The 13,996-nt window shown below is 37.2% G+C and overlaps 1 protein-coding gene across 1 annotated transcript; it reads left to right on the top strand.

Annotated features, from left to right (window-relative positions):
• Window positions 1-252: 252 nt before the first annotated feature.
• LOC129277842 (divergent protein kinase domain 1A-like) lies at window positions 253-13,786 on the top strand. The gene is made up of 5 exons (XM_054914017.2): window positions 253-344; window positions 6,943-6,999; window positions 7,522-7,653; window positions 10,385-10,492; window positions 10,702-13,786. Exons 2-5 carry the CDS (start codon window positions 6,964-6,966, stop codon window positions 11,638-11,640), a joined length of 1,215 nt encoding a protein of 404 aa, XP_054769992.1. The 5' UTR covers window positions 253-344; window positions 6,943-6,963; the 3' UTR covers window positions 11,641-13,786.
• Window positions 13,787-13,996: the final 210 nt, after the last annotated feature.

The raw sequence follows: 13,996 nt of genomic DNA, 5'->3' as shown, positions 1-13,996 counted from the left end.
GGGAGAGATTTCCGCCCCTGCCGCCAACTATAAGTTTCATGAAATTTGAACACTTGAGCGTCCCCTGACATTTTCTTAAGGAAAAAAATTAAAAACTGGGGAGACAAATGAAACGAGAAGAGAAGAGAAAAGGAAAGAACAGATGAAATAAGGAGAAAATAAAGAGTAGAAAAGAGAAGAACTGTTTATGCAAAGCATGCTTTACATGTTTTGGTGACACCGTCCCTTGATCCAGTTTCGGCGGCTAACTTCAGTCTTTGACTTTGGTGAAAATAAATTTTGAACTGATGCCGCACTGAGTTGAAGTCTGAAAACCCCCACAAATGGAGCTATATTATTCTTTGGTAAGAAATGTTTTTCAATATTTATATTGTTTCGTTTGTCGTGCATCAACATGGCAGGCTGTATATTTTACACGTCATTTTATTTTTTACTAAATACGTTTCTTAGTTCAATCAAATCTTGAAAAATTCATTACGGTCCCATACGTAGGAATTTATGTGTTGATATATCTCTCTGGGCGTTGCAATGCCAATGCATTATCGGATTATCCATTAGGCCTAATATAAAAAAGTTAGATCTAATTTTACTAGGCCCCCTACGATGTAATGAACGTCAGGTGTCACTTATACTAGTTACAAATATGATTATTATATTCGTTATCAATATCAGCAAGTGCACCCCCCTTTAAAAAAAAAAGAGTGGAATTGGAAATATTTATTATTGTAAGTTTGTAACTTTATCTGTCAGTAGAGGCGCACGGCCAATATGGGAGACTCTCTCCAATAGCGGAGACAATCTCCCACATTGGAGACTTGCTTTGCAAAAGGACAAAAGAAACAACACCAACAAAAGCACAATTTTTTCCACCCAAAATTTTGTCTCACTGAGATCAGAAGCCCATTTGTTTTGTGTGTGATTGACAACAAAAATCCTTATCAAAACAAAATTAGACGGTGAATTTTTAAAGTAGACGGTGAAAAGGGGTAATTTTTCATGAGGAATCTGCTTAGCACATTTTTATTTGTTGCCAAGGTAATCCTTTTGCAGCAAATGTAAACAAAGGAAATTGGTCTCCAAAACTGGAGACTGTCTCTGAAATTGGATACCCAAATTCTTTACAAAAGTCTCTGATATTGGAGATAATCTCCCACATCAGGACATTGATGTAAAACAGCAATTCAGCTGATCTTTTTATCCTGTATAAATATTTTCTTATAAATAAAATGAATACACTAACATAGTGGCAAATTGTCCATAGTCTGTATACAACGGATATACTGTCTCTGCCTCTGGTCAGCGAATAGGAGACCGCTGATTTGTCAATCGCGCAGATCATGTCATGACTATGATGGGGTGTCCAAACTTTGCGCACTTTTCAAAAATATTCATCAGGCTTAAATTTTTTCACAAAATATTCATAATTTATACAAAACCAATTCGAGAAATAGTTACCACATTGACGGCAAGATCGTAAACTATAAAATCATGGACGAAAATGTAAAGTAGGTCAAGGGGATTCGCCAGTATCGCAATCTCAAAATTCTATTCCGATCGGCGAATGCGCGCAGTGCTAGAAAACCGTTCAGAAAAAGTGTGACCTAACTTCACGGACCAAAGTTTTTGTGGACATTTAAACAAAAACTGAAGCTCAAAAAGTGAAATATTTATATCAGATTGTGGGCAAAATGCTATAGAATCGGATCGTACCACATTCTCACATTTTTGATGATTTCTGCTTGCAAAATGGTAATATCGTGATGCTTGTTGAGAATATCAGATTTCTTCAAAACGGGCGCTAACGGTGACAAATTTGCCGATCTTTTGCCAATATTTTCATGAATACTGAACTCATCCTAAAGAAACTTACACCAAAGGGTAATTTTAGGTCGCTGTTCACGTTGATGATGTCCGATTATAAGGATATTGGCTAGTTTTTTAGATAATGACCGTCCGCGTAGTATGGACTCACTGCCATACAATGATACATGGTCGCCAAAATAATTCCTTCGGACTGCATGCGAAAGTATTGATAGCGATAACGATATCTGGTCACATTGTCTACGCAGGAAATGGTCTTGGTTCGTGATCGGATCACTCCAGTATCGATCGAAAAATTATCGAGAATCGGCAATTTCATGCATATTCACACGATGCTCCGAAACCCAGAAATTTATTGACTTTGTGCACATTGCGATAGACTCTACGAACTCCAACGAACACGATGCCATATCGACGCTTATTCGTAAGATTTTTACGGAAAAGCAAGAAGTAATCAAATTTTGCTTACCTGTGCGGTATCGGTGAGAAAATAGATCCTACACGAATACCTTTCATAATTCATATATAAAATATAGGAAAGTGACATTCTACATGTAGGTCGATATTGGTACTGTATGAGGTGATAGAGAATTGCACTTGTTTTGGTGGAATGCTGTGTGGGGCAATGGAAGGCAGGCTTGCACTGCACATTCTTACTATATTTTCATTCATAAATTGGCTCTCGGCAGTGGCTGGATGACATCGTGTAATAAGCAAAATGTACACGGCCGCTAGCGTTGAACGCACCGCTATCCGTTCTCTACAATTTGCCACTGTGAAATAGTAAGCCTAGACTAGAGGACTCCGTTAGGATATTTTTAATGATTTTGATATTGTCATAACATCAAGGAGCAGGGCTTAAATTAATCGACGGCCCCTATAACTGGCCATGATGCCCTTTAAAAAAATGAACAATTCATGTCCAAAAAGATTGTTCCCTTTTTTTCAAACTGGCCAATGTGCCCTTTTTCAAAACCGGTCACGCCCTTTCTCACTGTGATAGTAAAGTTTACAAAGTTCTCCCATATTTGACAAGCAAATATACAGAAAAGAGAGAGAAAAAACAAAGTTTACAAACTTCCCTCAATTCAAATTGCAAGCCATTTCCGCTATTTTCTGTGATCTACACACAAACACACACAAGCAAAGTCAGCATACATACATGTAATAGCTGCTGCACGTGGCATGGCCTCCTGCCTGTGTGTGGTACTTTGCAGACTCTGAAATCAGAGTGAACAATCTCACATGATTAACAGTTTTTCCACCAAAATAATCATAAAATCAGCGGGAAATTTATTCAAATGCATGTATGGATCCTCAAATTACTGATTTGGTGATGTAATCAGAGGAGCTTGTTTTTGAGTTTTCATTACTAGATAGGTCTAGCTGTTTCACCTTTTGTTTTGAGTCTTCTTGTTATCGTGTGAACTTGTAATGGGAAGAGAGATGCCTGTGTACGTGTGATGCCGCGATGTTTCACCTAATTTTTTTTAAGTTTGATAATGTTTCACTTTAAAATGTTATTCATGTCTAAAACATTTTAGTTTTCTAACAATTTTAAATATATATATAAAAAAACTAATATCAGTAAGATTATTGTTAGATGATTACATTTTTCTTTGTTTGCTTGAAGTTTGAACTTTGTTTCCCTCTTTCATTTTTCTTTCTTTTTGTTCTTTTTTCTATCCTTCCTGCTCGCCTTTTTTTTGTTCCATCTATCTTTATTTCCAATCTTTCCTAGCTTTCTTTCCTGATCCTTTCTCTCTCTCTCTCTCTGTTCATTTTTTTTCTTTCTTTCTCATTTTCTTTCCTTCCTTCCTTTTCTTACTTTCCTTCTTTTTTCTCTATTCCCTTTCTTCTTTCTTTCCTTAAAATTTTCTTTGCTCCCTTTCTCTCCTTTTTCTTTTCATTCTTTCTATCATCCCTTCTTTCTTTTCTTCTTCCATTCCTTTCTTGCTTTTATTCTCTCTTCACTTCATTCTTTGAATTTTTCTTTCCTTCCTTTTTCCCCTTACTTTGTTCTTTCTTACCTTCCTTTCCTAATTTTTCTTTTTCTCTTTCTTTTTTCCATTCCTTCTCTAATCATCCTATCCTTCCTGAATTCCTTTTTCAATTCCATCTATCAATGTTTCTTATTATTTCCTAGCATTCCTTCCTTTCTGTGTTCATTTATTTTCTTAATTCTTTCCTTCTTTAACTCCCTCATTGATTTTTCTTTCCTTCTTTCTCTTACTTTCCTTTTTTTTAATTCTTTTTTTTTTTATTTCCTTCATTCTGTCTTTCCTTAATTTTTGTGTGTGCTTCTCTCTTCCTCCCCCTTTTTCGTTCTTTCTCTCCTTCCATTATTTTCTTTCTTTTTTTCATTGTCTCCCTTCATTCTTTCCTCCCTCTCTTTATCCGTTCTTTCTTTCTTTCATTCTTTATTTTCTTTTTCTTTTTGCTATTCTCTTCCTTCCTTCCACCCTTCCTGTTTTTCTTCTTTCTTTCAAAGAATGAAGGAAACATTTTTATTTCCTTCATTCTTTCTTCCATTTTTTTTCAGTCTCCTTTTTTCCCCTTTTTTTCTTTCTTTTTTTTATTTCAAACATTCATTCATCTTCTCTTCCCTCCCTTCCTTTTTTCCCCTTTTTTTTCTTCCTTTATTTCAAAGAATGAAGGAAACCTTCTTTTTTCTTTAATTTATTTTTTCTTTTATCTTTCTTTTCTTCTTTCTTTCTTTTCACATTTTCTTTTTTCCCTTCATTTTCTTTACTTCATTTTTCCTTTTAATTTTTTTCTTTCTTCCTTTTCCTTTCATCTCTTTTCTTTCCTCTTTTCTTTCTCTCCTTCATTCTTTCTTTCACCCATTCGTTCACACTCCCTTTCTTTCTGTTTTTGTCTCACCTGCATAGCAGAGTGAGACTATAGGCGCCGCTTTTCCGACGGCGGCGGCGGCGGCGTCAACACCAAATCTTAACCTGAGGTTAAGTTTTTGAAATGACAGCATAACTTAGAAAGTATATGGACCTAGTTCATGAAACTTGGCCATAAGGTTAATCAAGTATTACTGAACATCCTGTCTGAGTTTCATGTCACATGACCAAGGTCAAAGGTCATTTAGGGTCAATGAACTTAGACCATGTTGGGGGAATCAACATAAAAATCTTAACCTAAGGTTAAGTTTTTGAAATGTCATCATAACTTAGAAAATATATGGACCTAGTTCATGAAACTTATACATAAGGTTAATCAAGTATCACTGAACATCCTGCATGAGTTTCACGTCACATGACCAAGGTCAAAGGTCATTTAGGGTCAATGAACTTTTGCCAAATTGGGGTATTTGTTGAATTACAGCCATAAATTTGAAAGTGTGTTGGTCTAGTTCATAAAACTTGGACATAAGAGTAATCAAGTATCACTGAACATCCTGTGCGAGTTTCAGGTCACATGATCAAGGTCAAAGGTCATGTAAGGTCAAAGAACTTTGGCCACGTTGGGGGTATTTGTTGAATTGCCATCATATCTCTATTAGTGTATTGGTCTAGTTCATAAAACGTGGAAATAAGAGTAACCAAGTATCACTGAACATCTTGTGCGAGTTATAGTAGTTTTCAAAATCAGCACTGCTGCTATATTGAATCGCGTGATGCAGGTGAGACGGCCAGAGGCATTCCACTTGTTTTCCTTGTTTCTTTCTTTCCTTCCTTCCTTCCTCCCTCCCTCCTTTCCTTCCTTCCTTCCTTCCTTCCTTCCTTTCTTTCTTTCTTTATAATTATTTTCAGTAATTCCCTTTTCTATTTTGTGCCATGGTAACAAAAGAACATGAAAATATATGAGAGAGGAAATCATTCAAGTGGCATATCAGCACACTAATTTCGGTCATGGCAGGCAAGATAAAATCACTTTGAAAAAAAATACAATTTTACAAATACAAGTACATCAGTTCAAGTTAAAAAAGATAGGAAAGGGGCAGTGGTACATGTATCCAGCACTACTTTCTTTTGAATCTTGTTTTGAAAGATTTTTTGGGGGCAAGTGAAATATATATTCGGGCAAGTATTTTCCAACTATTTCGAAATTCACTTGCCCATCTTGGCAAGTGCTTCAAAAAGTTATGTAGCACCCTGTACAAGAGTAAGTACATTTGACATCTAAAAATACTGGAAAAAATTGGCCTTCGATGCCCTTCTTGGAAAAAAGATGTTGGCCTTGGTGCCCTCTGTAGTGGCCTTGGTGCCCTCCAAAATATGAGGTATTTCAAGGCCAAACTGGCCTTGCCCTAAAATGTTCCGCTGAACTCCGTTGGCTCCACTCACCTATTACAGAGACCGAAGTTCTAACTCTATAAGTACAGGGACTCAATGGCCATATGTCTATGTATAAACCAGGGAAGTGGGAGTTGCACGACAGCCGAAGTAAGTCACTGTTTTTTTTTCCTTATTAAGCTTTATTTTTTTTCCCTTTTTGGTACATTTCAGGCAAAAACGGAATAAAAAACTTTATTTTGGTCCAGTTCTTTTTATATATTTTTATGAAATACAAAAATCAATGAGCCCAGATTTTGCATTGTTAACCCCCTAATAGCAGCTGCACGATCGCGAGCCGTCTGTGTACGAGGAGAAATTGTAAAAAATGTTTAAAAACTTCTCGAAACAGACGGCTGCCAGCTGTCTATATTTGGTATGTATTTCCACTCCCCCATCATATATGTTCTATATTAAGGCTTGGTCCCACTGCACTTATGGATGCGGAGAGGATGTAAAACGGAAAAGAATCTTGCCATCCGTTAGAAAACGTTATGTATCCGTTGTGTACTCTTTGCATACGTGTTTCATACGCTCTATACCCATCGAGCAGCCGTCCACTGTGATTTCATTGTTCGCCCATTGTGTTCATTGTCTGGAGCGGACGGAAACTGATGGAGCCACCCCGAAATTTTGCTTGTCCGCTGTATCCATTGTGGATAAGTTTTGTGTCCGTCGGCCAGTGGGACCAGGCCTTTAGGGCTTGATATATTATTCTAAACCTTCTCCATGTTTTTGTTTTCAATTTTAGTGGAGGGTGCATATGGAACTCTTGCCCTGTTTTTTTTTCCTTTGCGTTTATTTTGTTGTTTTTTCCTTTGTTTCACCCTCACAGAAATGAAAATATTTCCCAACCATGGCTGTGAGATTTGGTCATCGAGGTCTGACTGTGGTGAGTATAAATATCTCTATTCCATTGTCAATGGGAATATTCCAATGCAAAATCATACACTGTAAAATACTTTTTTTGCCCACAAATGCAGGAGCACATCAAACACTATAAACAAAAAATGCTATTCAGCCATTGGGTATGGGGAAGGAAGAGAGTTGTCAGGGACACACAGTATTCCAACTGTCGCAGTTTTCAACCTCAATGTACATGAATATAAATAACAATAAAATTGATAGCGATATAAAGATTGTATAAATAGAAACTGTCTCTTATTGTGCTTTATAGAGTTAGAGCTTTTGTGAATGGGCAATCAACCACTATTAAAATAAAACAAAACTCGATTTTTCAATCATAATTCTGACGCTTGACTTACATGTATTAAGTGCATTCCACGGCCCCTGTAGCATTAGACCTGACTATATTGAGTTTCAAAAATGAAAACCAAGGAACTTGACCAAATATTCACTTGAGCCTGATTTAACAGTATTTTGTCTGTCTTTCATTGATGCTTTCGCCCAACAGGGTAGATGCCACGTATCTGTGAGGAACCTCGTTGTGATGTGGATTCTTCTATTTTTTGTGTGTGGTTGGTTTTTCTTCATGGTAGATCATAGGCCAGCAGGATGCAGGCATGAAGACATGCTACAGTATGTGGTGAGTTCTTGTGTGTTCCAAGAGATATTAAAGCAGATACGAACCAATAGCGCCATCTCGAGTCCTCAACTACTCGTACCTGGCCAGTTTCCTGACCCATAATGCTAGGGTAGTCAAGTGATATAGACCCACTTGAATGATAACATGCTAATTAAGTACTAAGTACATTTATACCGCAATAATTATGTTAGCAAGTAGCAAAACAATTACTTTTCCTCTCAAAACATTTTAGTTCCTCTCTACAAATACATTTGAAGGTCAATTTATTCTCTGTAGTAGAGTAGATATCTGAAAACATATATTTTTAGACTATGTATTTAATTATAACACACAGGCAATGAGAGACCACACACAGTTCACTCCCTCCTTAAAGGGGACATTCACCCGGACAATTAAGAACACGGAATAATTTCACAAAAATATTGGTATGCACAACTTTTCCAGTATAAGAAAGGCAGAGATATCACACACTCTTTCTATAGAAGTATAAGATATTTTAGTTCCTACATGTATAGATTAAATAAAGATTTCTACTGTATACTATATTATTAGCGAATGTAGTTACACAAACCTGAGTCAGCACATGTTATAAGTTATTGGAGAAAAGGAGTCGATATAATTTTTATATATATGGAATTACAATAACCTAGAATGGAACAACGAATTCCAAATGTCAGGGAGGTTAAAGAAAAGGGAATTTATGTAATGTTTTAGATTCTGGAGTGTAGCATTTGCCATGGGGCTTTTAACATAAAACGATTCGATCTACATTTACATTTGAATGTAATTTTTGTACATACATGTTTTACATAGACTTATTTAATATACCACTAGAGGATCCAGGGGTGGTATTCTGGAACACTCATAAATTTTGTCATTTTTCTTGAGATGAGACATCGCTATGATTGTCACAAATTGATATTCTGAACATTGTGTTTTCTCTGTCATATCTCTGTAAGTTCCTGCCCATCTATCCCAGACAAACCAATCAAAATAGCTGTTAGTTCCGACTTGGTGCCCTTCAAACCAGTAGTAAGAACAGGAAAACTGTGTATATTAATGTGCTTAATCATACAAAGAGACACAAAGTTGAGAAGGAATTTTTTTTTAAGAAGAGAGAGGAAAAAACAAGTGGAATGCCTCTGGCCGTCTCACCTGCATCACGCGATTCAATATAGCAGCAGTGCTGATTTTGAAAACTACTATAACTCGCACAAGATGTTCAGTGATACTTGGTTACTCTTATTTCCACGTTTTATGAACTAGACCAATACACTTATAGAGATATGATGGCAATTCAACAAATACCCCCAACGTGGCCAAAGTTCTTTGACCTTACATGACCTTTGACCTTGATCATGTGACCTGAAACTCGCACAGGATGTTCAGTGATACTTGATTACTATTATGTCCAAGTTTTATGAACTAGACCAACACACTTTCAAATTTATGGCTGTAATTCAACAAATACCCCAATTTGGCCAAAGTTCATTGACCCTAAATGACCTTTGACCTTGATCATGTGACCTGAAACTTGCACAGGATGTTCAGTAATACTTGATTACTATTATGTCCAAGTTTCATGAATCAGATCCATAAACTTTCAAAGTTATGATGGTAATTCAACAGATACCCCCAATTCGGCCAGAGTTCATTGACCCTAAATGACCTTTGACCTTGGTCATGTGATGTGAAACTCATGCAGGATGTTCAGTGATACTTGATTAACCTTATGTATAAGTTTCATGAACTAGGTCCACATATTTTCTAAGTTATGATGACATTTCAAAAATTTAACCTTAGGTTAAGATTTTGATGTTGATTCCCCCAACATGGTCTAAGTCCATTGACCCTAAATGACCTTTGACCTTGGTCATGTGACATGAAACTCAGGCAGGATGTTCAGTAATACTTGATTAACCTTATGGCCAAGTTTCATGAACTAGGTCCATATACTTTCTAAGTTATGCTGTCATTTCAAAAACTTAACCTCAGGTTAAGATTTGGTGTTGACGCCGCCGCCGCCGTCGCCGTCGGAAAAGCGGCGCCTATAGTCTCACTCTGCTATGCAGGTGAGACAAAAAAAACCAAAGAAAGAAAGAGGAATTAGTTTGTTGGGCCTAACTACTTGAAGCATGAAATGCTTTTGAAAATAGTCATGGTTGATGGAACTTATACAACAATTTGATCTACCATAAATAATAAAATTGTATGCCTGACATACTAATACTGAAAATGGTATCAGGATATTATGGTGCTAAAATAAATGACAAAATTTATGACTGCTAGAACCTGTCTTATATTTTGTCAAAGCTTTTGAATGTAAAGGAATTATGCACGTTTTTTTAATAGAGAAGAGACAAATGTTATGACAATTTTTATGACATCAACCAGAATACTGATTCTGTCATATCTCTGAGAAAAGAGAAAATATTGAGAGAAGACAATGTTCGGAATACCGCCCGAGGATTTTTTTTTGGGGGGAGGGGCCCACTTAAAACTATTAAAGGTTTTTGCATCTCTCCCATCAAACATTTTAAAGTTTTAATTACACCCCTTCCCCCTTCATGCAAGGGAGAGGGGTCAAAATATTTAACACACTTTTCTATTAAAGACCCCATCCCCTCACCCCCCCTCCATCCACCAATGAGTTGTACAGCTTATTGTATCTCTTCTGTAATAGACCCTTTTATGATTTTACTTCTTTCAATTTAACCATTGTCTTCCTCAGTGCCGGTACTACTCTAAAGGTGTTATCACAGGGAAGATGTGTCCGAGGCTCTGCCAAGGGAAAGAGTTTGTCTTTACAAGGTGTTTATCAAGGAGCCTAGAGCACCAGGTAAGAGGGTAAATACTCAATACGATGGTGAATAATTGCTTCTAATCTCTACAACATTCATACCGCAATATTTGCATTGTGACCTTTACATTGAGTAGTGTGTGTGGGACGATATGTAACCGAAAGCAAAAGGCGCTATGTCAATGACTATTGGATTTGGACTGAATTGCATTGTGATGTACTATGTGTGAATTTCTTATCATAAACAGGTCTATGAGGTTGAGGTGAGGCAGGCAAAATCTTTGATAAAGGATCGATATCTTGTCCACTGGACCCACGACCCCAAGGATGGAGACTACCAGAGACCAGCAGATGGGTCTTCGATGGAAGATCTCCGACACATGCTGTCGGCTTTTCTCAAACTGCGGTTAGGTGAGGGTGACTTCGGTCAATTCCAGACAAAGATTTTTGACGTTGCTGACATCAATAACGACGGGAAGGTGTCGCTGGCGGAGGCAAAGACGCTTTGGGGACTTCTACGTGGCAACGACTTCCTGCTCTTGATGGCTCTGTCAAAGAGCGAGGTCATACCAAAGCTGGAAGGGTTCTGCGGGGATATCTATGTTACAGAGGGAGTCCAGGTCTATGATATCTATGGACCGAATCAAATCCATCCTGGTATGCTTGGAAGTTTCTTCAGTGGGGACACACTCAGCTGGGCGCAGGGTGCCCACATAGTGCTGGGCGTGATCGAGTTCGTAGAGGAGATCATCGACAACCCCCTTGGGAATTTTCTCATGTGCAGCGTCACCCCGCGTAGCATAGGCTACACCCGCAAGCACGATGCCAAGCTTCTGAATCTCCAAGATATTTCCCCTGAAGTTAAGGTAGAAGGGGAACTGAAGGAGAGAATGTGTCAGACAGATATTGACTGTATATATGGCTCCAACTGTCAATCTCCTTGCGATATGGCAAGCCATAAATGCCAGAGTGAAGTGACCTATCCTAATTTATACAAAATGTGCCAGCTCCTGGAACCAGTACTATTCAACGGCATACCAGCTGAAATAAAGGACAAATTGAGGTTGGCTATTGACCGGTGTAAAGGATTAAGACACAGCGGTCGTAAAATGGATATGGAGCACTCGCTGGTGATAAACGACATCAAAGGTGTAATATGGAGACAAATATCTGATTCAAATTCATGATAGATGTCAAAAGATCCCAAAATTTTATATATATTTCTTACCAGGATCCCGTTTCACAAGGTTGTTTGTAAAGTTACGCATGACTTTATGCAGAACTGGAATATGTTCTTATGTGCTAAATCAGCTACATAGGATATGTTATTTAAGTAAGAAAAGGTCACCAGTTGTGCATAAAGTCATGCGTAAAGTTATGGGTGATTTCAAAATAGCTTTACGAAATGGCATGCAGGGTACCAATTCATCAGCGTGTAGCTTGGTATGAATAAGAAATGCATGAACATTATTTCTATCATTGGTCACTGCTATGATTTGTGGTGTATTCAAACTTCATCCTTTGGTACGTAACATTAACAACCATGTCCTTCTCCATTTTCAATGTGGCAGTTTTTAAATAATCACATGGGTATTGTGATCAAACATTAAACAGAATAAGGCAGAGTCATCAATAAAATTGCTACATGTACTACAGATCAAGGAGCTTTTTAAATTTCTCATAATTTTGTCACTACTACGAGATTTGTGATATGGAATCCTGATGTGAGTTAGACTACAACATCGACCTTTATCGATCCAAAAGTGTGTGATTGAAAAATAAATAATGCCGAAATATTGGATAAGGTGAAAGCTTTAGAGTACCGAAGTGATGGGGTCACAATTCTTTTTTTAATTTCAGCGTTTTTTATACCATGCCTCTGGGGGAAATGATGAAAAAAAACATATAACCCAAATTTGGTTGGCATTAGCCCCATCGAAGTCAATGTATTATTGACCTGATTCATAACACTTAGAACCAGGCCAATAATACATTGACTTCAATGGTGCTAATTATGTATTCAGGAGGTCATACCTTGGGGACCCATGGACTGATTCCCACCACTTTGGGTTATGGAGGTTTTTCATCATGCTCAACTGAAATATGATATCAAAAAGGGTAGATGCAAAAAAAAAGGAAATTTGATGACATCACACAGCAAATAATGATATTCCTGAGAAAGTCTCTAAAATCAAGGTTAATTGTCACAACATCATTTAGATTTGGTTCATTTACATAAACCTAACTCTGTGAAATCAGGATATCTAAGCTGAAAATTTACCACTCTGAAATCACAAACACAGATAAGCACATGTGGGGTAGTGTATCGTATATATTATTGCTTGGAAAAATACCAGACACCTGGCTGGACTGGCATGCTTTGTTTTTTTAATTTCTCAGCAATTGCACAATTGATGATTGCAGAATCATTTGGTACATAGTTTATTCGGTGGTTATTGGATTCTGTTCCAACCCATTTTAGATTATTACAACTGGCTTTATGTTGTAACTTCTTAATGTTTCCATAGCAAAGAAGGATAGTCTAGTAGGTTTCACGGTACACCATGTATCTTTCTTGGGCAGGTGTTGGTCCTAAAAAGGACCACCCAAACTCAACGTTTCGACAAGTGTGTTCTTGTCGTCTTCAGGAGAATGAGCAAAGTTTGTAAAAGCAGGTCTAATGTACTCTGTCAAGGTGCTCTATGCACGGTGCCTTGCAGGGTACATGTCTCTGATTGGCTGGATAAGTCACATAGTGACAGCACACATATTGGCTGCGCAAAACAGCGAAAACAGGAAATGCCGCCAATAATCATTCCCGCCAAAGTGGCATGAATGACAAAAGCTGCCAATTGTGGCCGTGTCACTGGCTTTATGTTTTAACCAAATTAAGGGTGACTGGTGTAGTTTTTTTCACTAATTGAAATTGTTATATCTGGAGAAAAAAACTCCTATTATGAAAGGGATGTATACGCCTAACACCATATACCGTAGCATTAGACAATATATTGGATGAGTGGCCTGTAGGCCTTGTGAGATTAGACCACATGGAATTAGACCAATTGGTGATTAGACTAATGGTTCATATACAAGAAGGAATTACATGTACATGTAGATATAATGGTATTAGACCAAATGGCAGTAAGATGAATGGTTCAGATACAAAATGGGATTAGACCAAGTGGATATAGATACAATGTAAATGGTTCATATACAAAATGGGATGAGATATAATGTGACTTAGACCAAATGGTTATAGATAAATTGTTCAAATACAAGAAGGAATTAGATGTAATGGTACTAGACCAAATGGTTATAGATGAATGATTCATATACAAGAAGGAATTAGATGTAATGGTATGAGACCGAATGGTTGTTAGATGAATGGTTCAGATACAAAATGGGATTAGATGTTGGGATTAGACCAGATGATAATGGATAAATGGTTCATATACAAAATGGGATGAGATATAATGTGACTTAGACCAAATGGTTATAGATAAATTGTTCATATACAAAATGGGATTAGATGTTGGGATTAGA

The sequence above is a fragment of the Lytechinus pictus genome, chromosome 15 (assembly GCF_037042905.1).
Source record: "Lytechinus pictus isolate F3 Inbred chromosome 15, Lp3.0, whole genome shotgun sequence".
Classification (NCBI taxonomy): domain Eukaryota; kingdom Metazoa; phylum Echinodermata; class Echinoidea; order Temnopleuroida; family Toxopneustidae; genus Lytechinus; species Lytechinus pictus.
Note: the sequence above shows the minus strand (reverse complement) of the source record. Positions and strands in the feature narration are given on the sequence as shown.

What these genes read in the sequence shown, in the direction of transcription:
- LOC129277842 (XM_054914017.2), top strand. Translation starts at nt 6,964, where the DNA reads ATGGCTGTGAGATTTGGTCATCGAGGTCTGACTGTG. An exon ending in AAGACATGCTACAGTATGTG is followed by an intron (nt 7,654 to 10,384) that starts GTGAGTTCTTGT and finishes TGTCTTCCTCAG; the next exon opens with TGCCGGTACTACTCTAAAGG. An exon ending in CAAGGAGCCTAGAGCACCAG is followed by an intron (nt 10,493 to 10,701) that starts GTAAGAGGGTAA and finishes TATCATAAACAG; the next exon opens with GTCTATGAGGTTGAGGTGAG.